This window comes from Rhizophagus irregularis, chromosome 12, assembly GCF_026210795.1.
Source record: "Rhizophagus irregularis chromosome 12, complete sequence".
In the NCBI taxonomy this organism is placed as follows: domain Eukaryota; kingdom Fungi; phylum Glomeromycota; class Glomeromycetes; order Glomerales; family Glomeraceae; genus Rhizophagus; species Rhizophagus irregularis.
In genome coordinates, this window is record NC_089440.1 from 4,200,751 (window position 1) to 4,226,708 (window position 25,958).

Genomic DNA, 25,958 nt, shown 5'->3' on the forward strand with positions numbered 1-25,958 from the left:
ATTGCATACTGTAAGTTTTAAAGGAATAAGAATATCATTTTTATTCTGTATTTTTAAAATAAAAGGTAATTTTTTAATACTAACTTGAAGTATTGGATACTAAACTGTATTTAGTTTAAAATATTTAATTGAATAAATAAATAATACAGTTGTTTTAATTCAATAACTTATAATTAATGGTAAATTGTTACATTATTAGTAATAATATTTGTATTTACAATAAAGTTTGATTGTTAAATTGCTTTATAATGAAATTAAATATCTGTTTATTATTACCAAATTTTAATATTCTAAAATTTTAGGTAATTTACATATATTAAATAGAGTTCCGAACAGGTTGTCCAAATTCAGGTAACCTGACAGGTTGACCTGAATTTTTCAGGTCAGGTTTAGCAATTGCAATTCAGCATCAGTTCAGGTTGTAACATCAGTATAACCTGAATGACCTGTTGACCTGAAACTATAATTTTATATAATAAGTGAGTTATGGTATTATAATTCACTTTTTATATTGATTTATATAATAAAAGTGAATTGCGATATTGGAATTCACTTTTTTATATCGATTTTATATATAAAAAGTGAATTGCGGTATCGGAATTCACTTTTTTATATCGATTTTATATATAAAAAGTGAATTGAGGTATCGGAATCCACTTTTTTATATTGATTTTATATTTAAAAGCCTATTGTTTACTCCTACTCACTGGCGTTTCCTATTCATCAAGTCACAAGACTCCCGATTAGAACACCATCTAGAGTTCCGAATGGGTCAGGTCAGGTCAGGTTATATCAGATTATCTGTTTGACCTGACCTGAACTGAAACCTGAAAATTTTCAGGATTTTTATTAAAATATCAAAAAAAATGGTGAAAACATTTTTTTTGAAATATTGCAATTCAGTTTTTTATATTAAAATTGTATAAAAGGTGAATCGCAATACTGCAACTAACTTCAAAGAAAGTGTTGAAGGAGGTGAAGGAAAGTCATGTTAAAAGCATTCCAGTAGGCTAGTAAAAGTCTCCCAGAGGTAGTTCTTCACGTAGTGCTTAAGATATTGTGGAGCTGTCATGTGTTTCTTGATAGCTTTATCCAAAATATCAAAAAGCGTCAGTCCGTTAGAATATAAGTTGTTTTGTTATAAATAGTTGACAAAGTCTTCAGTAATTAGGCAGACTCATTCTATCGTAAAAGTTGTTGCTTAATAATGATCTTGAAGTCAGATATTTGTCTTCATATCATTATTACTTAACTTATATTATTCAGTATAGTACGTTCTGTCTTTTTAGTTCTGTTTTTGCGCACTTCCAGTCCAACTTTTGTTGTCCTGCTTTCACATTAAGGATTTTTGCCAAAATTCAAAAATAAAAAAATTACTAATACTACAGTAAAAGGGTAATAAAAAATGTATATATATAATGAAGTAATAAAACTTAAAGAGAATAAAGCGAAAAATAAAAGTTTATAATAAAAAAATTTTAAGAAAAAATGGTCATGGACCTATAAATACATTAATAAATCTATAAATAAATAAATTAATAAATATAATAATTAATATTCTTAAGGATTCCTTAATGGTAAATTTAGGATCCTTAAGGATTCTATAAAAATTTTATGATAGAGAATCCTCACTGGTAAGGAAGGTTCCTTAAGGATCCTTACTAATTACAGAATTTTTGGAATTCCTAAGGATTTGTATCTTAAAAAATTTACTGATGAAAGAAACAAAAAAGAAATAAAAGAAAGAAAAAGGAAATGAAAGAAAAATAAAGAAATAGGAGAAAACAAGAAATAATAATGTGAAAATAATAAAATTAAAGTCCAAATTAAAATAAATGAATTAAAATTCAAATGTAAAGAAAAATCCAATCAAAAAAAAGAAATGTGCTCAAAATAATAAGAATCTGAAATGAAAACCAAAAGAAAATCCAAAAGGAAATTTAACCAAAAAAGAAAAGTGATTAAAAGGAGAAAAAGAGAAGAAACCAAAAATAAACTCAAGCAAAAAGAGAATATTTATTAATTACTATTTGCTACAAAAAAAAAAAATAAAATTCAAAACTAACTGAAAAACCTAAACTTACCATTTATTAAAATACTAAACTTTAAAATTTTACAAAAAAAAAACTTATTATAGCATTAAAGATCAAAGTTTAAAAGAATGTAAATAAAAAAGGAGATGCTATAATAATAAACAAATAAACAAATAAATGAATTACAAGTCATATGATAAGATAGCGATGATATTGCACATGCGATGAATAAATTTTTTCTATTTATTATTATTAATAAATCTATTAAATTTTAGTTTAATAAAAATTATAAAAATACCTAAAAAAAATATGTTCTGATTTGACAGTGGGATTTTATAAAATTTTAGAGTTCATAATGCTTATTTAATAAATTTAAGAATGTTTCCTCTTATTATAAAGTGCTATTAATATAATAGATTACCTAAATAATAAAATTTTGAATTTTTAGTATATATGATTTTATAATAAATTTATATAACTAAATATATATTTCAAAAGTTTTATTAATATTTATTAAACTAGCAGAAGAATATTTAAAAGTTTCTTTTATTTAGTGTTAATCGTTTAGTTCATTTAAATAGTAATTTCTGAACTTTTTAATAGAATTTTTCTAATTTCTTATTATTTTCTTGTGCTGCATTTCTAATTTTTTCTAATATATTCTTTCCTTTATATATATTTTCAAGAATATTATCTATAAAATCTCTTTGTAAAGATATTTCTTATAAAGCTAAATTTAAAATAAATATTACATATTCAGCTGAATTCATTTAAGAATGATATGATGCTGTTCTTACTAAGGTTGCTTGCCGAAATCTAGGAGGTTTAGGCAAGATGACGTTTCGCCGAAAAGCGAAATTCTGCCGAAATTATATTAAAGTTATATTAAAAAACTGGCGAAACTTTGGAGAAAGGCGAAACTGCTGAAACTTATTATAAATGCCGAAACTGCCAAAACTCTGCCAAAACTATAATAAATCTATAGTAAAATTTTGATGAAACCAATCGTAGAATTTTGAAGAGATTTAGACAAGCAACCTTAATTCTTACACTTGTTAAAAAATTAAAATTTCCTTGTTAAAAAAGACATATTAATGCAATTTATACTAATCCAAATGTATTTCTATGATCAGGTCTACTATTTGTATAAATTAAAAGAATTTCTGGCAAATTTTATCCATTATATTGTTATAAAGAATTTTATAAAATTCAGTAAAGTGATGAAGAGTTGAACTAGATTGAAATACTGTATTTTTATAAAAGACATAAACTTATCTATTATAAAATAATTCAGATATGCATATATATTGGAATATCACAAATAAATATTATAAAAGAAGTTAATAAAAGTTTTGTAAAACCATGATCAGATGATGACAATTCTATATTTGCTAATGTTAATGAAGGCTTATTTCTAACACTACTAAATGTTGCAATTCCTTCACCTATTGAAACTTTATATTTGTCATCAGCATAAATTAAAGAACAATAATTACAATATTTAATAGCAAATAGTTGCATATATCTAAACAATGCAACACAATAATGAACATCAACATGAAACTTAGATAATTCTTATGATTACACTTTATACTTAATTTCAAATCTTCCAGTATATTTAGAAGTTGCATTTGTTATAGTATTTGCTAATTAAAATTATAATTGAATATATTCATCAAAGGTATTAAATTTCAGAACTAAGTAGCATTCTATATTTTTTTTCTAATCTTTCAATAATAATTTTTTTGAGATTAGCAATAGAAATTACTATTGGTAAATATAATATTGATGATCATGTATAGCTGAAATGATCTAAATAAAAATTATATGCATGATGCTAAATTTTAATAAAATACCAGATATTGTAGCAATTGTTTATGGTAATAATTAAATAATAAATAATAATATACTTTTCATTTAATTCATTCCAAAACATATCAAATTTAGTATTATAAAATCCATTATTGATTCTTAAATAAATCCATTATAATATCTGCGTCTTGTAAATCTAAAATCATTCTAATTTTTTCTTGCATATTTTTTGATAATTCATAAGCTGACATTAAGTTATCTTTTGCTAAATCATTATACAGAAATTTCTATATACTTGATGACATTTTAGTAATTAAAGAATACTAAATAAATTTATTATTATTAGATTTTATAATATTGGTATAAATGTTAAATATCATGAATTTGATATTACTTTTTTAGTAACATTCTTTCTCATTTATTGTATAAAATAAGATGGTATTATTTCATTTGCTAATATTAATATTTTCACATCTTAACTTTTTTTTTGTTTGAATATTGAATCAGAAATTTTCCATATAAAATTTAAAGTTCCTAAATAATTTCTATAATAATAATGATAAAGTATAAATGTGCAATTTACATTTAATTCATTTATGAAATTATATCAAGTTCTTTTATTTTAGGATAAATAATTATCTAATAAGTATAATTCATAAAAATTGGAATCTTTAATAAGAAGGTCAGAAATATTTTTAAACTTTGAATTAAAATTTCTTTGTTTATTTTTAATTTCCAAGATTATACGGACATTTTGCAGTAAAAAAGAACAAAACTACTGAAAATATTTAAATTTTCTTTTATACAGTCAAACCTTGATATAGCGAACCCTTGATATAGTGAATTTTTTAGATAACTATAATAAATTTCCCCTCATTATAATGAATTAACCAATCAAATCTCTTAAAATCTTCACTATAGTCTTATAGCGAAGTTGATGAGGTTTAGATCCTAGGGTTCGTTATAATAAGGGTTAACTGTATATCGAAAATATTTTAAATGCTATAATTTGTTCAAATTTTATATTAACTCATTTTTTATTTTTTTTTAGTAGTTTCATTCTTTTTTACTGCAAAGCGTTTATATTATCTAACAAATTTCAGGTTAATTCATTTTTTGAATGATTTAAAATCATTTTATTGTTAACTAACTCCAAATATAGGTTATATATTTTTGAATATTATGACATAATTCAAATACGTTAGAAATAAAAAGTTTCCAGTTCTCTTGACCTGCCTAAAGTTAAGTAATAAAATGTTCAATTACTTTCAAATGATCATTTAAATTTTCTTGTCACAGGTCAAAAATGAAAAATCAAACATCAATTAGTCAGCAATCAGTCACCAATCAGGTAGCTGATTGTGACCAATTGGTGACTGATTAATGCCTGATTTTTTACTTATCAATCTGTGATAGCAAGGTGGTGAGTTACTTTTGTGATATGTAATATCAGGACCCTGCTTACTTATAAGATAGGTCACCCCCAGGCCTAAGGTAAAAATCATATATAAAATTCTTTGCAGATCCTACTATAAAAGGAAATTTTATGTTACATTGTTATGATTTTTTTCTTTTTTAACTAATTAACCAATAGAATTTAAGAAAAAAGTAAGGTAAAAACTATTAGTAAAGGGTTAATTTTCTACAGTGACCTTTATTATAAGTAAGCGAGATCCTGTAATATCTGTATTGTACGAAGCTTATTATTTCAAGTTGATTTACTATAAAATAAAATAAAAATTCATATATATAAAATAATAATAAATAATAGTTATAAATAATAATTAGTGCATATTTTTTCCATTCTAAATTAATTGTATTTACCAATTACTAACATATTAGTTATTATTTCAAACTAATTTTAAGATTTTAAAATTATTTTTTGGGATTTTAAAATTAGTTTTAGAGTTTTGAAATTTAGTTTTGAAATTTAAAATTAGTTTATGAGGTTTAAAATTAATTTTACAGTTTGTTTTAAAATATATATTAGTTTTAAAATAATTTAGAAGTTTTAACAGATAACTTTATTCATATATGATTATATAGACCAGTTAAATTTTAATTTAAATATATAAATAATTTCAATGGAAATTTAGAATTAAATTTTCTTTTTTTTTTTTTACAATTTATTTTTTTTATTATATTTATTACTATTTTTATAAAAGTAAATTAAAAGAAATAGTTTATAGTAAAGCTAAGCTTTTATATTATATTTATAGATTATATTAACTAATTGGATGAGCAATTAATTTATGTATTTTTATCAAATTTATATTTTAATAAAGTATATTATATGGTTTTTAAATTCAAAAAAAAACTGAAAATTATTAAAAATATTATATTTAAAGTATAAATAAATCTTCCTATAATTAAATTTAATTTATTAATTCCTACACAATTTGCTGGTTGGCTTTTTACCTATACAGGTACTGTAAATAAGTTGGGAATATATTATAATAATACTTTCATAGAAATACATCTATACATCCCTATAACCTTAAATAATAAAAGAATTACGAGTTGTATTAAATATATTTGGAATTTTTAACTGATAATATAATAAAATCAGCAGTTTATTTTAGTTTTTTAAAAAAATAATACTTTTTATTTAATAATTATAGATGGATAAAATACAACTCCCCATTTTTTTTTGTTTGCATTACTTTACAGAAACTAATAAATTTAGAGCGACTCAGCTACGAATTTGCCACAAAATCGTCACTTAGATGTGACGAGTAAAATCACAATGATTACGTTACTTCTTACTTAACGTAGTTGAAGCGATTCCTATTGGGTAGTTAGGTAGAGTATAGGTAGAAGTTATGCAGCGTTATCTGTTATTATTTGAATTTTATTTATATACTGAAATTTATTTATTTATCAATTTTAAAATATATCAATTTACAATTGAAATATATTGTTATTACTTATTAGCATCTATTTAAATTACAAACAAAAAAATCTAATTGCGCAGTGATCCACAATTCCACAATCATGTGATTCGTATCTTGATGTCTCTCATAAAATATCATTATCCATCACAAAACTTAAAAGTATAGAAAAAGAAACATTAATAAAATGGTTCTTAAAAAAAAAAGATTATCTTCCCAAATTCATACTTTCCAAAGAAAAGTCTGGTTAAAACCTATAAAGAAAAACCTAAGTCCAATTTAAAAAATAAAAAATTTGAATCCAAAAGCTGTGATCAAAATCTACAAACAGAAATTTCAAATCAAAGTTAAAGCCAAAGTTTGAATCAATCCTATAAAAAGATAATCAAATAGCCTACAAAAAGAAAATAAAATCCAAAGTAGAAGTTCAAAATACTCACAAAAAAGACAAAACGAATCAAAGTAGCTACAAAAAGAAAATCTAAGTCAAAAGTTGAAGTAAACTACAAAATAAAAACCAAATTAAAGTGAATCAACCTACTAAAAAAAATCTAAAGTTAGAATTTCCAAAGCTGAAGTTCAAAATGAAGCAACCTACAAAATGAAAATTTTCTAAAATCCAGGTCAAAATCAAACGAAACAACTTATGAAAGAAAAAAAACCAAACTGAAGTTTGAATTGAAGTCAAAGTCCAGACTGAATGTTTTAGGCTAGAATTGAACTAGTCAAAGCAATGCTGCTTTCCGCCAGGACAAGACTAAAAAAATTAAAAAATTAAACGAAGTCAAAGCCCTACAAAAAAGAAAAAGAAAATCAAGTTCGAATTTAACTTACAAAAAAGGAAAAGAAATACAAGTACAAATTAAAGCCCTACAAAAAAGAAAAGAAAATCCAAGTCCAAGGTCAAAATGATAAACCTACAAAAAAGAAAAAGAAATTCCAATTCTGATGAAATGTTAGCGTAACATTTTATAAAAACAAGAAAAAATGGATTTCGAAATAAAACTTACCAAGAAATTTAGAACTAAAGTTGAAGGAATCTACAAAATAGAAAAACAATAAAACTTTAGAATATTTCATAAAAGAAAGAGGGAAAAATTAAATTTCTAAGCGAAACTTACTCAAGATATCTAAGCTGAAATCAGATTCTATAGAATAAAGAAGAAAAGTTTAGTTTTATCAAAAAAATAATTAATAAAATATAAAAAAAAGATTTGTCTATAAAATTCAATGCGAAACTTACGATCCAATCCAAGGAGTCCAATCCAAAAAGGGGCTGGTACCTACGAAAAAAAGAAGAAATAGTTTCTTCAAAAAATTTTTTAAAAAAATGTTTTTTTTAGAGGTTTTAATGCAAAATTTACTAATTCAATCCAAGAAGTCTAGTTTAAGAAAGGGCTTGCACCTACGAAAAAAGGAAGAAATATTTAGTTTCTTCAAAAAAATTTAAAAAAAAATTATTTTTTTGAGAGTTTAATGCGAAACTTACTAATCCAATCCAAGAAGTCTAATCAAAGGGGCTGGCAACTACGAAAAAAAATAATAAATAATTAGTTTCTTTAAAAAAAACTTTAAAAAAGTTAAAACAAAGTTTCAAAGAACATACCCAATAATTCAAAGAAGTCCAACCAAATTGAAGCTGATATTTGCAAAAAAAAGAAGAAATGGTTTAGTAACCTATTTTTTAATAAAAAAAATGAAAGTTTCTTCAAAACTTACCCAAAGAGTCAACTGAAGAGTACCTGATACATGGAATAAAAAAAAGAAACATAAGTTTTTTTCAAAAGAAAATTTAAAAGAAAAACTTTAAAAAAAAAATTTTGAAGCTTTCGCTTCAAAATTTACCCAAAGATCCAACCCGAAATAAAAGCTGGTTCTAGAATAAAAAGAAGAAATGTTAAATTTCTTTAAAAAAAAAATCTTTTTAAAGTTCGAAGTTTTACTAAACTTCGAAACTTTTGAGCCAAATCAAAACACCTGGAGTGTCTTTCTAAACTTAAATTTAGACTTTTGTATCAAAAGTCTATTTTTAAATAATGATTCCAAATGTAGATCATTACTGTTTATATAAATCCTCTTGGAGATAAATTTTAATTTTCTTCCGCTCATAATAATTATTTTAAATGTGTAGAGATGTAGAGATAGAATTACTTATATTATATGTTGATAGTTAATTAGCCGTAAATTGGATATATGATATATTTTTAGCAAATTATATCAAAGGTACTATAAGAATGTAAAAAGTTTCCAATAATAAATATTATGGATGTTGATATATTTTTTTTTACATGTTAATCGAAAAAAAAATCCACTTCATAATAATGTAATATGTCAATTAAAATCGAAAAAAACAAAATCTCAATGAAAAAAAAAAATATTTTTTTTTCGTACATTAATTTTATTTTAAGTTTTCAAAGCTGCAGTTAAATTGCAGCAGCAATAACATGACTTTCAGGATATTAAAATAATTATTGATTCTAAAAAAAATTTCTATTTAATAATCTCAACTAAGCTGCAGCCTAAACGTGACTTATTAGTATTATGATCTAATAAATTAAAAAAAATGAGGCAGAGTAGTTGCGTAACTGATGCCTATTGGTTACTGATAGGTGTCTACTACGCAACTACTCTGCCTCAAATATACGAGTTTCAGTAAAGTAATTGTGATTATTTGTTCTAAACTCCCTTAAAATAAGGGCATATATTCTTAGTTTCTCACAAAATTTTATGTTAAAGAATTGCAGCAAGAATAGAAATTCAATTGTTAAAAATAATTATCATTACTATAAAAATTACTATAAAAAAAAAAAAATTTATTCTAGCCAATTTAATCTTAAAAAATAGTATGGTAATATACAGATTATTGGTGTTTTACTCTATTAAACTCTGATCACGTATAATTCTAATTATATTATATATTATGAATAGAACTCTTGTGTAAAGCTCTGCTTTAATTAACTATTTTATTGTGGTTCTGTAATCTATTAAGTAAGCTTGAAAACCAGTTACTCTACACATGTAACCTCGTAATTGCGTAAGATCACTAACCATATATTGCTTATTGAAAAATAAATTGTGGGTACGGATACGGTCAATGATACTATTTTAAAGTTTAGAATTTAGATATCTAACTTTATATATTTTATTTCACCAATTCTTTGACAAATTACCGTATATCGCGGGCCATAGTACCCTTCCTATGCATAGTACCCCCTTGAAAAATTTCATAGAATTGTATAGTATCCAGAGGGATATTTTACAATTATCTCGTGATCCGGTGATCAGATTTGAGCCATCTTTTTTTATTTGATAGCTCTCATTGAGCTCTTTAAAATAAAAAAAAGATCGTTCAAATTGGACTGGTAGATTGTGAGATATTTGCAAAAATGGAATTTTTAAGCTTTGTTTAGTACCTGAAAGTACAGGGTCAAATCCCCGATTCTTGCAAGATACCCGGGGTACTGTGGCCCGCTATATATGGTAATTAGTTAAAGATAATATGAGCATTTAAAATAATGTAATGTTTTATCTCAATACTAATATAAAAGAAGGAAATGATATAACGTGGCACTGGTCAAAATAGTCCAAATCGGCCAAAATTCAGCTAGCCGATTTTAGGCTGATTTATGGTCTAATGCTAGTCGAATTTTAGCTGATTTTTTAGCTGTAATTCGCTGCCACTCACCTAAAATTTGGCTTGAAATTTCAGCCAAAATTCAGTTAACATTCAGAACAATTTCAGATAGCAAATTTTGGTGAATAGTTTTCCAAATGTTACTTAATTTATGTTGCAAATTTGTACTAAATTTATTTACTAATATTCAGCCACAACTCATTTTATTTGATATTCGCAATAAAATCACAACTTTATTTATAAATGCATATTACAAATAAGTATTGCTATCTACAATTCCACAATCACATAATTCATATATTCGTATATACTTACGAATCTTGATCTTTTAGAAACACACCAAAACTATAAAAAAAAAGAAAAGAACGGTTAGTAATCGTTTTATAATATTAAAAAAAAAGCAAAAAAACCCAAAATTCTACTTACAAATCTTTAGTTTTTTCTATTTATCAGAACCCACCTGAGACACCAAACCTATAAAAAAGAAAAAAAAAGAGCAGTTATTAATAGCCATTTATAATAATATTAAAAAAAATAAATAATAAACCAAGATTCGTACTTACGAATCTTTGGTTTTTTTCTGTTTATTGGAACCCACCTGAGACACCAAACCTATAAAAAAGAAAAAAAAGAGCAGTTATTAATAGCTGTTCATAAGGTTGCTTGCCGAAACCTAGGGGTTTAGGCAAGATGGCGTTTCGCCGAAAAGCGAAATTCTGCCGAAACTATATTAAAGTTATATTAAAAAACTGGCGAAACTTTGGAGAAAGGCGAAACTACCGAAACTTATTATAAATGCCGAAACTGCCGAAACTCTGCTGAAACTATAATAAATCCATAGTAAAATTTTGACGAAACTAATCGTAGGATTTTGAAGAGGTTTAGACAAGCAACCTTAGCTGTTCATAATATAATTTAAATATTTAAAAACACTGCAATCACGTGAGCGTTATGTTTAGACTACCCACATAAATTAACCATTTACAATTGTGTGATCACATCGTGCGTAAAAGTACTGATCTTGATATTTATGTATATATATAACGCGTCAAAGATAATTACGTGTTTAGTCATTTCCTTTCTCCTTTTTCTTGAAAAAAAAATAAAAAAAAGCACAGTGAAAAAATGAAAAAGAAATGAAAAGAAAGAAGAACCGAAAAAAGTAAACAAAAAAAAAGAAGAAAAGAAATAATTTATAAAACGAAAAAGAAAACAAAAAAAAAAAGAAAAGAACCCACCAGGACCCCGAAAAATACATATAAAAGTTAGAGATGATCGTCAAAATTTGCCTTAAAATAAGCAAATGTTTTTACTAAGATCAATACGCAAAGTTGACTTCTAACTTTATAATTTATATTAGAATAAGCAAATTTTTTTATGACATTTGTATATTAAAAAAATGAAATCATGGCTTTTTTTTAATTTAATTAATTGTATTTAGGATATACTTCCAGTATAATTGATTTTCAATTGCTAGCATAATGCCAAATTGCATAAATTAATTTGTACTGACGTATTTATTTATACTACTTAAAGATGCACAGGTCGAATGAAAAAAAATCAGATTTTGACCCTTTTAAAATAGTTTTGCCGATATTAGCATATACATGCCGATTTTCGTGTATTTATGTATAGATTTGCCCATTTATACCGATTTTTAATAAAATCCGATACATCAGTCGGAAATACCAATTTTTAATGGCCGATCTTTGTTAATATTAAATTCGGATGTTGTTATTATTATATAGTATTGTCCGCTTTTCATATCGGAGGTTTGATGTACAAATCGGAATTTGCTCCTTTAAATATAGCCATGCCAATTTCAGTATAGCTTTTGATGAAATCCGATAATTCAGTCAGAAATACCAATTTTTAATGACCGATCTTTGTTAAATAAAACCGATATTAAATTCGGATGTTGTTATTATTATATAGTATTGTTCGCTTTTCATATCACAGGTCTGATGTACAAATCGGAATTCGCTCCTTTAAATATAGCCATGCCAATTTCAGTATAGCTTTCGATGAAATCCGATAATTCAGTCGGAAATACCAATTTTTAATGACCGATCTTTGTTAAATAAAACCGATATTAAATTCGGATGTTGTTATTATTATATAGTATTGTTCACTTTTCATATCGCAGGTCTGATGTACAAATCGGAATTCGCTCCTTTAAATATAGCCATGCCGATTACAGCATATCTTTGCCGATTTAAAGTATAATACTGTCACGGTAATACTGCAGACTTAATAATTTTAATATATATATATATACACTAATGTACCGACTTCATAACAATGAAAATTCGGATAGAGAAGAAAAAAAGGAAGCATTGGAAAATAAGTGAATTAAACCTTCACGATATACTTAAAGATAATAAACTTAGGACCTTAGGTGGAAAATTAGTTAAATGCTTCTTAACTTAACAAATGGAAATATACTTATACCATATAAGAAAAAGAGAACATAATTATTTAAAAAAAAAATTATTTTGATTTTTTTTTTATTATTATTATTATTATCAGGTAAGTTGGAGCGCGAACGTAATAAGTTTCTCGGATTTTTTAGAGCTTGATTTTCCGCTGAAATTAACAAAAGATATGTTAATGAAATAATATGAAATAATAGGACAAAGATATTTTTAAGTAATAAGGGAGATACTTACATCGTAATTTGCGTATTTGCCGGTGAAGAGTAGAAATTGATTCTACTTCATGGTTCTCCAGCTCCTCAACCCTATCTTCTGCGTCCCAGAGTGCATTAATAGTCCTTTGGTGAGCATTTTGGAGCTCTTGTAGTGCATTAGTAGTCCTTCGATGAGCATTTTAGAGCTCTTGTATCTTGGTTTGTGAAGCATCTAATGCTTTTTCGTTGCTTTTAACTCCGCAAGGCATGTTCCCAGGCCTCTGTTATAACAATCGACATTCACTGAGCAATAAAAAAAATACATATATATAAAAATAATGAGTGGTTAGCAAAAGCTAAGTGAATAAGTCGATAATCCTTGGAAGCATTCTTCAGGATTGTTTCATTTAAGAACCGAGACTGCCCTGGAAGTACAAGACCTCGTCTTCAGGTGACCCATCTAAGAACCGGACAGCTCTGGAAGTATAAAACTCCGTCTACAGGCGACTCCATTAGAGAAATACAACCATGAACCTTGCGTACGATACCCACTTTTCAAAAATTTTATGGTCATCATACGCTTCGCTTTAAGCGTCTTAAAACGCTCCTTAGATTTTTTATGCGAGGTTGTGGAACGGCGAGAACCCATAATGGCGTTAATAAAATATAATTGATGAAAAGACAAAAATTATTGAGCGAAAGTAAAAGGCATGGAATGATGAAAGGTAGACTTTATATAATAAAAATACGCGTCCTGAAAAATGCGAACAAGCTGATGAAAATACACGTGAATTTTAGAATAATTATTTTTAGACTAAAGAGAATAGCAACTTTAAATTAATAATATATTATTTTGAGATTTGAGCCGATTTTTAATAACGTTATTCAAATTTATAGAAAATTCATTTTATTAAAATGTTATTTTTTTATTTAAAGGAATAACTGCCATATAATTTTTTATCTTTCTCACTTCAACATTAAATTACATGTAATAATACATTATATATTGGTATTATACTATCTCTATCCATAATTCTATATTACATGATTTTATGTCGTTATATACTTGACAATAAAATCTTATCTTGAGAATCATGAATCGGTTTATACCATTTAACTAGTGCAAGTAATTATTTAAATAGACCTGTCCCTTAAGGTTTATAGGTCCGGAATGTCTAAAAATTTGCAAATCACATGAATTTTCACTCTGGACCCACAATGGTTAGTATTTACGAGTGATAGTTTAGCCGTTTCCAAACTGATACATACGCCCAATTGCAACAATCATGATTAAAAAAAATACTTTTGTCAATTGATTGGTTACTATAAAATCGCCTTATATTGTTCGACATTCCAATTGTCGAAAACGGCAATAATCATAGTATAATTATTTGTTAATATTTCACGTGAACAAACAAATCAATAATTATTTATATAAAACTTTCTCCATCCCTTTATCGAATTTTAGAACGATGGTTGATTGATTGTTTTGCTAAGTAAATTTCATTTTACGATTTTTAATAGTGATATATACATGATAATTAATTAAGTGATAACGATGGTATCAATTTTTAGTTTAATTTTAATAGTGATATACACATGATAATTAATTTAGTGATATCGATGATATTAATTTAATTAAGTGATATCGATGATATTAATTTTTAATTAAGAGATAACGATTATGATATTATTTTAATGATGTAAGTAATGGTTAAATAGGTGACTTTTCACCTTTCTTTTCGTTTCAATCTTGTTTCTTTATATTATTAAAATGAAAAAAAAAATAAATTGATGCTTATTCTTATTTCACGTAGCGAATCACATCCTCGTTCTCCTTCTCAGAGTCGCTCTCAGCAATATCATCAATCTCCTTTCTCTCACTCCCATCGACGTCGACGTCGACATCATTCTCGTTCTCGACACCATTATCATTCTCTCTCCTCCTCTCCCTCCTCTCACTCTCGTCGACGTCGACATCATTATCATTCTCAACAATCCTCTTTCCCCTCTAGGAGGAGATCGTTAACAAAAAGTATTATTATTTATATTTTTATTGAAATTATATTTAATATGACCTTACTAATTACTTGTAAAATAATAGGAAATTTGCCGGATTTATCAGAAGGTGGTTATATATATATATTATTATCAAATCAATTAAAAATATAATAAATTTATAATATTTTATTAACTTCTGATAGGTGGACAACAGCAACATCATCAAGAAGAGCAATCTTTGCAATCTTTAGGTGAGGACCCATTCATATCATCGCTTTATTAACTTTGCGCTTCTTTGCATAACTGTTTTTCCTATTATAAAATTATTAAATCAAGAAATTCAAGAACTAAAAAGCGCGGTATCACAATTGTCTAATCGACTGGAGGCTTTGATAGGCAGTAACTCCAGCCATTCCAGTGATAAGACGATCACGAGTATAACAACAAGTATTAATCGAAGTCTATCACCCGTAATAAGCAGAAATAAAGGAAAAAAACTATCACCAATGACTCCAGGCTTTAAAAAAACACTTCGTGTAAGTTACACCTCTATTATAAAATATTTATCTTTTATAATCTTTAATCATATTCATTATTATTTTAAATAGGATGAAGTTGTTCAAATCATTAATAATTTAGGTTCCAGAATTTCGTTTGATGTTTCACAAACGTTTAGTGACCAGAAGAAATCAATAAACAAAAAACTTTTACCAGCGGTAAAAGCGGCAATGAATCCATCGATTGAAGTATACGATACCGAGATTGTTAATGTAATCAAACAGCTTCATAAGTCTCGCCGAGATATCTGGAAAATAACCCAGGATGGCAAATTAGATACGCACAGTAGACGTCAACATATGACTTCTCGGCGAGACCAAGTACGAAATTTAATAAAATGCAAAATTTGTCAATTATTTCTAATTGTCTATGCAATCAATTAACATTATTAATTAACTATTAATTAACTTTTTAACAGAAAATGACGTGACGTAAACGCGGTTTACAACACATAATTAACACAAAAGACAAGGTTTTAAATGACTGCAACCCTCAAGAAATTACCTGGGACGAGTACATGAAAGATTGTGAAAAAATTGTAGTGATCTCGGAACTTCATTCTGATGAGTGGTCATCGGAAGATGAAAATCTTGCCAACAATGAAAAAAATCTAGAGAAAAGACCAGAACGTTTAGATAAATCGAATTCTGTAATCAAAATACATGAAAAAAAATGGAAATCTACGAGAGTATGTAAAGTTATTTTTTTATCAATATAACATTTATAAATAATATTTTTTTTTTAATTAGATTAGGAGAATTCTAAGTAGGGCGGATGAAATTGGGGAGAGTATTGGAACTGGTCTAATCCGTATGCGTCATCGTTTAGATAATGTCATCGATAATAAAAGTAGACTGACAGAAAAAATGCCAGACTGGTGGATTTCTTCCACCTGGGCGCCAGTTAGCAAAGACAGCGAAGACAGCGAAGACAGCAATGAAAGTCATAATGAAGGTGGCGATAATAATGATGACAATAATAATAATGATGACAATAATAATAATGATGACAATAATAATAATAATGACAATAATGATGATGACAATAATGATGAGGATGACAATAATAACAATAGTGCCAATAATAATAACAACGAATTCGATGACAACAACAACAACAACAACAATAATAATAATAACCCTTTAGTAGTTTTATAAATATAATATATGTAACAATAATATAATAATAATATAATAAAAATATGATATATCCTTTAATAAAAAAAATTAGTTATAATTTAATCAAATACAAATGTTATATAATTCAAATTCGTCATTCCGATTTACATATAAACAATTTTATATAAGATTCATTTGTTTTTTAAAACGAAATTTTTTTATTTAAAGGAATCACAGCCATATATTCTTTTATCTTTCTCGTTCCAATATTAAAATTACATTTTATAAATTTTCCTAATATATGATGTACCGGTATAATACTATCTCGACTCATATCATAAAACCCATTTGTCCATAATTCTATATTACATGATTTTATGTCATCGTCTACTTGACAAAAATATCTTGTCCTATGATCTTGGACCAGCCTGTACCATTTAACTAGTGCTAGTGAATGAGTTAATGATGATGAATTTTTTAAATAAATAGTATGTTCAAAATAAAATTGAACTTGACCGGGGTATGTGTCTATAGTTCCATCTTCCTGCTCAAAACGAGCTAATATGTATGATGATTTCTTATGATGAGCTGCCTGAATGGAACCAAATATATCCGCCCCAATTCTTATTCTACCGTATTGTATAATTTTGGAAATTACAACAATATCGTTATTTGGACCCGTTATAGAATAAATGGGGACGAAATGTTCTTCATACAAACTATTATAAAACTCAACCAGTAAGTTCAAGACGCGGTTTGGGAGACATGTTTCTTGGCGCGGTTTCATTAACAACCTGGGAAAACGTTCTGTTTCATAAGCCGATTCATTTTCGATAAGTGAAAGCCTCAGAAAATTTTGATACTTATCACTTGTAAAATCGTCAAGTGCAGCCAAGCTTTCTGCAGATTTTCTAGGCTTTATAATGTCCAAAGTGGTGTTTAATATATTACTATCGCAATTTGTGAGGTAATAGTTTAAAAAGGAACTTTCAACCATTATTTTTAATAGCTCTGGTTCAATGTTACGTTTGCTATTTTTATACGATCCTATGTTCTTAAGAAATAAATTGGTCAATCTGTATAAATTAAAAAAAACAATACGATTTTCAAATCGGCGAAATTAATATATCATACCTAGAATTCCGTTCATTTGTTCGAAGCTAAAACACCAAAATGAGGATAAAAATCCATAATCTAAAGCGCATTCACATATGTGAAGGCATAAATGAAGATTTGGGCTTATTTTTTTTGTCCGTATTTTTTTTCAATTAATTTATTCATTTCGAGTAGTTTTGTAAATGCTTCGTTTAGATCACTTTTTTGTAGTTCCCGATTTGTTAAAATTTTACAGGAACGTACGAAATAAGCAAGAATTTTTCGATCGATCTCTCTCAAGAGATTCCATGTGATAGGTATTGCAAAAATTAGAACAAACGTCTTCCACATGTCTGCCGTAAAATTTGAAAAGCCGTCGCCAGTGGCTATTCTAACGGGATGGCGACCGAGGTCACTTGGAAATTTTATCAAGTCGGCTCGCTCTTGCATTATTTTGAGCTTTTCATTATTTAATATACCTTCGTTGATCCAGAGCTTCATTACAATCCACTTTGCTACCCCGAGAAAGAGGCAGTACATGGGATCAACTACGCAAAAGCGCACAGAATTAAAATAAGGTAATTGGTATACTTCCGACCAACGAACATGATACTGTGAGACATGAGCCTTACGCGATTCTTCGGTTGCACATTTCTTCCATTCACGTGCCTTCTCCCTTATTAAATTAATATCTCTCTCAACAAACCAGTCATCAATGTCTTCAAACCCACCAAAATTGGGTTGATTATTTACCAAGTTTGCTGATTTATGGCATCGATAACATGCGATTCGAGCTGATATAAAATCACATAATTTTCGAGTCGCAGGAACGTCACTAGCACAACCTATTGTCGCGCCACGGATAAAACGACTGTTGTTATATTCGTAGGTTTTTATATGATACCCTTCCCATAACCGATTCAGCTGATTTATGATGGGGTATAAGTAATTGTTGATTTCATGTTTCTTTGGCTCTTTAGGACCGGGTATAACTGCTAGTGTGAGAATATTGTAGGGCTTGAAACGTTCGCTTCGGGGTAAGTTACAAATAACGGCATATATTACACCGACAGAATATTGGGAATTTATATAGGGTTGAAACCAATCCATGTTTAGCATTAATCCGATATGAGTTTCGGCGTATTCTTTTTTGAAGAATAGTTCTCTTTTGCCATCTTCAAAACTCATCCAAATCCTCCCATCATAGATGTACAATAAGGCTTTAGTTTCGTTTTCCCTTTCTGCCCACTTTCAACATGTCACCTCAAAATCTTTGCGACCGAAAAATAGGGTTAGTTGGCGCCTAATGTTAACTAATGGAAATGTCATTATCAGACGGATAATTAGATTATTTCCACCATCTTTATTACTGTCTATTTTTTTGACTAGAGGGTTATTACATTTTTGTCGAAATCTTTCTATGCTATGATTCGGGTAGTTTATAAAACTACATGTTGGTACTTCGGTTGTGTTTGATATTTCATTTATGTCATACAATTTGTGACATTTATTACATGCGGCATATTTGATAATATTCGTTGATATTCCCAATATTTTTTTGGCTACGTACAGGGAGGAAGGAAAAGATGAAAATTTATTTTCATCTACCGTTAAAAGAAAAAACCTTAGAAATTTAAATAAAGAATCTATTGAAACATTAGGAAGCTTATATCTTTGTTGATATTGTAATATTCATAAGATAATCCAGGTATAATTATCATTGTTGATATTAGGAAGTTTTGGTTCACCATCGTCAAAATCTTTTGACGCAAAATTGACTTCTTCCTCATCATCATCTTCAAAATCTTCAGAGTCTCTATATTCTTCATCGCTTTCAAAATCTCCAAAATTACTGTCTTCGTCATTATCTTCAAAATCGCTAGAAACACCATCTTCATCATCATCTTCAAAACTTTCAGAATCTCTATTTTCGTCGTCATAGTCTTCAAAATCTCTATCTTGATCATCATTCATATCTCTTCCGTTATCCGGTAATAAATTTTCAAGAACGTGATCAGATATTTTCCCTTTCTTTGTGAATTTATGTTTTGCCGATTCATGTATAGGTATAATCTCGAGTAAAGGTTCGCATTCCATTGCATTATTATCGTCAGTATATTGTCCAACATCAGAAGGCCCAGCCTCTTGATAATCATCACCAAAATTATTAGATAGATTAGCATTAGAAGGTTCAGCTTCTTGATAATTGTTACTAAAATTATTATTCGCATGAGATATATTATATTTTAACCCATGTTTAGTTTTCGTTCTTGGGTCCACTAACTTGCCATTACATTCTTTACAAAAGCAGTATACTTTAGTTCTTGTTCTTATTCTATTAGATTTGGCAACAGCTCGAGGGTTAGACATTTTTTTATCTAGAAAATTTTTTGAAAATTTTTTTTGAAATAAAGTGAAACAATCAGCCACATTTTTTTAATTTGTATTAATTATAATATTACAAATATTTACTCAAAATCTTTCAGGATTTTAACCAATTTATATATATATGATTGGAAAATACCACCTGACAGGCACTTTTGCGCCTCTCCCACCCCTAAAATATAGCATAATGAATGTTATTAGCCATTGTTAGCAATAATACATGCTTTATTCATCGAATTATAAATTTCGAGATTAGCCAGAAAGATTATTTTCGCAAAAATGGGCAAACCATCGTTGAATTCTCGCAAATCCTCGCGAAATCGCAAAAAAAAATAGAAGAGAGCGAATGCTAAAGGAATTAAAGGGGAAGGATAAGGAAGTTGCCGATTTGCAAGTCCAGTTGCTGGACTTTAAAAAGTTGTGTACGATTCGGGAGAGAAATTACTTAATAAGTTGGAAAAAAGTTCCCGTGAAAACAATAATTTGGTGAAGTGATTAAAAATATACGACGAAAAAATAAAAGACTATGAAAAAGAAATTTATGATTTAAATTTACGATTATATTTTTCGCAACAACATCAACAAACGCAGCTGTAACAACAATCGCAACAACAATCGCAATCACCTACATTTAGCAGCTTATCAGAATACTTCAAATTTCACAAGTCATGATTAATCAATTATATTTCATTTTTTCATTTTTTTGGCTTTTGCGTCTAGATAAATTTGAAAATTCCTTTATATTTTGTAAATATGATGTTTTTTTTTGGCTATTAAATCAGCTTCTTTTTCATAATATAAGATAAGATAATATTAATACCTTTAAAATCGATTTAAAATGTCATAAATTTTGTATAAATCTAATAGTAATTAATCATCATACTGCATGTAACAAGTATCTCAACGAACGATTTGTCCATCAGCGCCGAATGATCGTGATAAACTTGCATCTATCATTTTAGTAGTAATACATATAAACTATAATTTAAACAAAAAAGTCAGTCTAGTATGGGGATCATCCTCCCTATCGACATGGGGAACATCTCCCTGTAGATGTTATTCATGTACGCAGGCAGAATGGAACTCAGAACTTTATTACATCAACGATGTTAAAAATTAATTGATTGAGTTATTTTTAATCAAAATATCAAAATCACGTATAAAAGTATAAAAAGTTATTCTTTTATTGCCCAATAAGTACTAATTTTCTGCCTTGGGCGCAGTTCGTTACTACACGTGACTGGATGACGCATAAGTGTCACACGCCAGATGCATAAATCCTACAAAATCGGAGGTGCCGATCATGATATATTTGTGTATGTTTACCACGCTTTCTTTGATGATATTTATATCACTTTTTTTCATTCACATCACAGTTCGAAATATTTCCTCTCTCTTTTCGTTCACATTACAGTTCGAAAATATTTCCTCTCTCTTTTCGTTCACATCACAGTTTCAAAAATATTTTCTATCACTTTTTGCGTTCACATCACGGTTTCAAAAATATTTCCTATTGCTTTTTCGTCACGTATTGCTATTTTGTCGCGTCACAGATTTCCTACCGGAAAAACAAACTTCCGTAAGTAATTAATTTAATTAAGTTTAATGATATTAATTGATTATTGATAAATTTAATTGATGGATAGCGATGTAGTATAAATTTATTGATATGTGATAACGAAGTTAATAATTTATTTTATGTTTATTTTAATTAGGCAATTACGCGTTAAATGATAGGATGACTCAAAAAGTGCCTTTTTATCTCTTGTCTGATCTTTAATAATAAATACCATAATGAAAAGATTTAAATTTTTACAAATTTCTCGGGATGCATAGGAACCTCAATACTAGATCTCAACAAAAAGAATCAGATTCCCGTTCTCACTCACATCGTTCTTATCAACGATCCCATTCACGTTGTTCCCATTGTTGTTCTCACTCACGTCGTTCTCATCAACAATCCCATTCACGTCATTCCCATCATCGTTCTCACTCACATCGTTCTCATCAACGATCCCACTCACGTCGTTCCCATCGTTGTTCTCACTCACATCGTTCACATCGTCATTTTCATTCACGTCGTTCCCATCATCATTCCCAACCTCGTAGTCGTAGTCATTCCCAATCTCGTAGTCGTAGTCATTTCCAATCTCGTAGTCGTAGTTGTTCCCAATCTCGTAGTCACCGATTACGACAACAACATATCTCTCCATCTCATTCTAGTTCCCCTATCCGTTCACGTCGACATCATCGATCACATAAATCACAATCTAGATCCCACAGTTCTAACCATCATCGATCCTATTATGAAGTATCTGATTCTAATGATCAATTTACCACTCTCTCATCCAAAGATTCATCACCACAAAATAGAGGGAGATCATTAACAAAAAGTAATATTATTTTAAATTAGGCTTAATTACATTTCAAAACATATACCGATTTAACATAATTATTATAGGAACACTTACAAATCAATCTTCGATATTGCAAAATCAACCTTCCTCTTCAATTACTCTGGCTCTAAATAGCGGTATTATTTCCCTCACGCTCCTATTCTGACTTACATGTAAAAAAAAAATTTTCAAAATGAATTATATTAAATACTGACTTATAATAGGTGGCATTGAAAACCAAGAAATTCAAGAATTAAGAAATGTAATCTTAAATCTCACACAACGCCTAAATAACCTAACCGAAAAAAATGCTAGTCATGAAGAACCTTTAGTTGATCGTCCCAATAGAAGCTTATCACCTATTCTTATTAGAGAACAGAAACGTGAGCTGCCACTCATGTCAAGTAATTATAAGAAGACACTTCACGTAAATATACATTTTTATTAAAATTTATCTTTATTAAATTAAATATTTGATCATTTAATGACTGTTTTATTAAATAGAATGAAGTAGTCCATATTCTCAATAATCTTAATCAGTCGCTTCAATTCGACCTATTAAAGACGTACAGTAAACAAAAAAAAACAATAGAAAGAAAACTTTTGCCAGCAGTAAAATCGGCCATGAACCCTTCTATTGTAGTATATAATATAGAGATAGTAAGAATCATAAAACAATTGCATAAATCTCGCCGAGAGATTTGGAAACTGCAAAAAGAGGGTAAAATGCCAGAACATACCAAAAGACAACACATGATATCCAGAAGGGATCAGGTATAAAATTCATTATTTAATAATAAAAACATATACAATTAATTAATTTTTTAATTTACTCTTCAATAGAAGATGTCCCGGCGTAGAAGAGGATTGCAGCACATGATATCGACACAAGATAAACTTTTGACTGAATGCCAACTTCGTAACTTAAAATGGGAAGAATTTATCAAAGATTGTATAAAGATGACTAATACTTCAGACATACACTCGGACGAATGGTCCACAGAAGATGAGGAATTAGCAAACAAAGAACGCAGTAAAAATACAAGATCAGGTCGATTAATTAACAATAATTCAGTAATAAAGATTTACGACAAGAAGTGGCGGTCGTTGGGAGTATGCGAAGTCGTGATGTTATTAATGAATATAACATTTATGCTTAATAAATTATAAATTTTTATTAGATTCAAAAAATTCTACATCGATCGGAAGAAATTGGTATTAGCATCGGATCTGGTCTAAATCGTCCACGTTACCGCTCAGATGAAAATTTTGACAAAAAAAGCAAACCAAAGGAGAACATTCCCAGTTGGTGGATTTCGTCAAGCTGGGTTGCACAAGAATCCGATGAAGATGGTGATGAAGAGGATAATAGTGACGATGATAACAATGATGATAACAATGACGACAATAACGACAAAGATAAAAACAATGCTAGTAACGATAAAAATGACAATAACGTTAACGATGATAATAACGATAAGAATGATGACGATAAGAATGATGACGATAAGAAAACCGATAATAATGATTATATTTTTATCGATGACAGCGATGAAAAGGATGATCCATTTCGACTAGTGGTTCCAAAAGAAATTATTAGGGGATCAACTACTAAAAAACGTTCTCTTTTAAAAAGTGAAAGAAAATAGTAAGATGATTATAGCACATAGTAATAATAAATATAGCAAGAATATAATAATAAATATATCATAAACTGCAAAATAAAAAAACGTATATTACAATGTGTTCATATAAATTAAAATCAGTCAATAATAGAAAAAAACGGGTAATGATGAATTACGAAAAAATCAAAAATAGAAAGATTCTGGCTTACTCGAAATAAAACCAGGCATAGGTTATTTTAAGTATTGCTCTTACTGATCTATAAATTGGCATTTCTATTCAAATCTATTTGTGATCGAAATAAAAACAGGCATATGTTATTTTAAGTATTTCTCTTACTGATCTATGAATCGGCATTTCTATTCAAATCTATTTGTGATCAAAATAAAAACAGGCATATGTTATTTTAAGTATTGTTCTTACCGATCTATGAATCGGCATTCCTTTTCAAATCTATTTGTGATCGAAATAAAAACAGGCATATGTTATTTTAAGTATTTCTCTTACTGATCTATGAATCGGCATTTCTATTCAAATCTATTTGTGATCGAAATAAAAACAGGCATATATTATTTTAAGTATTGCTCTTACTGATCTATGAATCGGCATTCCTTTTCAAATCTATTTGTGATCGAAATAAAAACAGGCATATATTATTTTAAGTATTATTCTTACTGATCTATATATCGGCATTTCTATTTGTGAGAATGGCATGATTATCGCAGTCCGATTTTGGATGATTACTGCATGAATCTGCATGGTAGTATAAGTCTGTTGTGCCAATTTATAAATCAGCACTTATTTTTTGAAAAATTATTATACGAATCGGTACAATAGGCAGTCCGATTTGGGAGATTATTGAAGAATCAGCAGGTAATATAAAATGTTTGTTATTCTGATTTAAAAATCGGCACTTCTATATGTTATGAATCAGCATGTTTATTTTCATGCCGGCAGTCTGATTGTGATGATATTTTGTAAATTTATTTACAAGTCGGCAGTCCGATTATTGTTTGAATTGGCATGATGGTTTAAAATGTGGCATTCCTATTTTTTGTCATTAAAAAAAGGAATTTCTATTTTTAGCAATTCGCGCCATAAAATCGGCTGAATAAAGCCACGAATCGGACAAATACAGCCAAAAATCGGCAGTCCAATATTTGACTGATTTTTACTTATTTGACGTGTGTAATTTACTTTTATAATTCATTACTTTTATTTTAAATTTTTATGCCATTAAAAATTATGACATTACAGCCTAATTATAGTATTACGACCCAATTACAGCATTACGGCCTAATTACAGTATTACGAAAAGTGTCATAGCTGTAATGCTGTATGCTGTAATATTACGGCATCGGCCAATCAATTACGGCTAACATCTTTAATACTACTATAATTAATTATTTGATAATTCAAGTATTAATACTAAAACAAAAAGATTGTTCATTATTTTTTTATAAATTATAACAAAAACTTAGAATATTGATAACATTTTAAAGTTAAAGAAAAGTCAATATAATTTATAAAATCATTTCTAAAAGAAAATCCTATTTCTAAAGAAAAAAAATATTAATACTACTTTCACATATAAAACAAAAAAAATTCCACCCTATTCTCAACTTACTAAAAATTTCAGTTTAGTTTTAATCTAAAAACCATTTCTAATAGAAAAAACAATAGAAATGTTAATAAATAATAATACTTCTAAAATAAACAAAATAAAGCTAAAAAATTCTTTACTTACAGTGAGCATTGGAGTTCCAATCTGAATTCCAAGTTC

General features: G+C 27.9%; 4 protein-coding genes across 4 annotated transcripts; 2 read left to right on the plus strand and 2 right to left on the minus strand.

Annotated features, from left to right (window-relative positions):
- Positions 1–14,793: 14,793 nt before the first annotated feature.
- On the plus strand, positions 14,794–16,715 carry OCT59_004447 (uncharacterized protein; the record flags this gene model as incomplete). The annotated part of the gene is made up of 7 exons (XM_066148271.1): positions 14,794–15,034; positions 15,104–15,127; positions 15,204–15,251; positions 15,337–15,536; positions 15,609–15,878; positions 16,031–16,246; positions 16,308–16,715. 7 exons carry the CDS (start codon positions 14,794–14,796, stop codon positions 16,713–16,715), a joined length of 1,407 nt encoding a protein of 468 aa, XP_065996890.1.
- A 163-nt stretch (positions 16,716–16,878) lies between these two features.
- On the minus strand, positions 16,879–17,673 carry OCT59_004448 (uncharacterized protein; the record flags this gene model as incomplete). The annotated part of the gene is made up of 1 exon (XM_066148272.1): positions 16,879–17,673. One exon carries the CDS (start codon positions 17,671–17,673, stop codon positions 16,879–16,881), a length of 795 nt encoding a protein of 264 aa, XP_065996891.1.
- Positions 17,674–19,463: 1,790 nt separating this feature from the next.
- Positions 19,464–20,141, minus strand: OCT59_004449 (uncharacterized protein; the record flags this gene model as incomplete). The annotated part of the gene is made up of 1 exon (XM_066148273.1): positions 19,464–20,141. One exon carries the CDS (start codon positions 20,139–20,141, stop codon positions 19,464–19,466), a length of 678 nt encoding a protein of 225 aa, XP_065996892.1.
- Positions 20,142–21,984: 1,843 nt separating this feature from the next.
- On the plus strand, positions 21,985–24,201 carry OCT59_004450 (uncharacterized protein; the record flags this gene model as incomplete). Its single annotated transcript, XM_066148274.1, has 6 exons — positions 21,985–22,549; positions 22,618–22,689; positions 22,777–22,979; positions 23,057–23,326; positions 23,396–23,626; positions 23,734–24,201. 6 exons carry the CDS (start codon positions 21,985–21,987, stop codon positions 24,199–24,201), a joined length of 1,809 nt encoding a protein of 602 aa, XP_065996893.1.
- Positions 24,202–25,958: the final 1,757 nt, after the last annotated feature.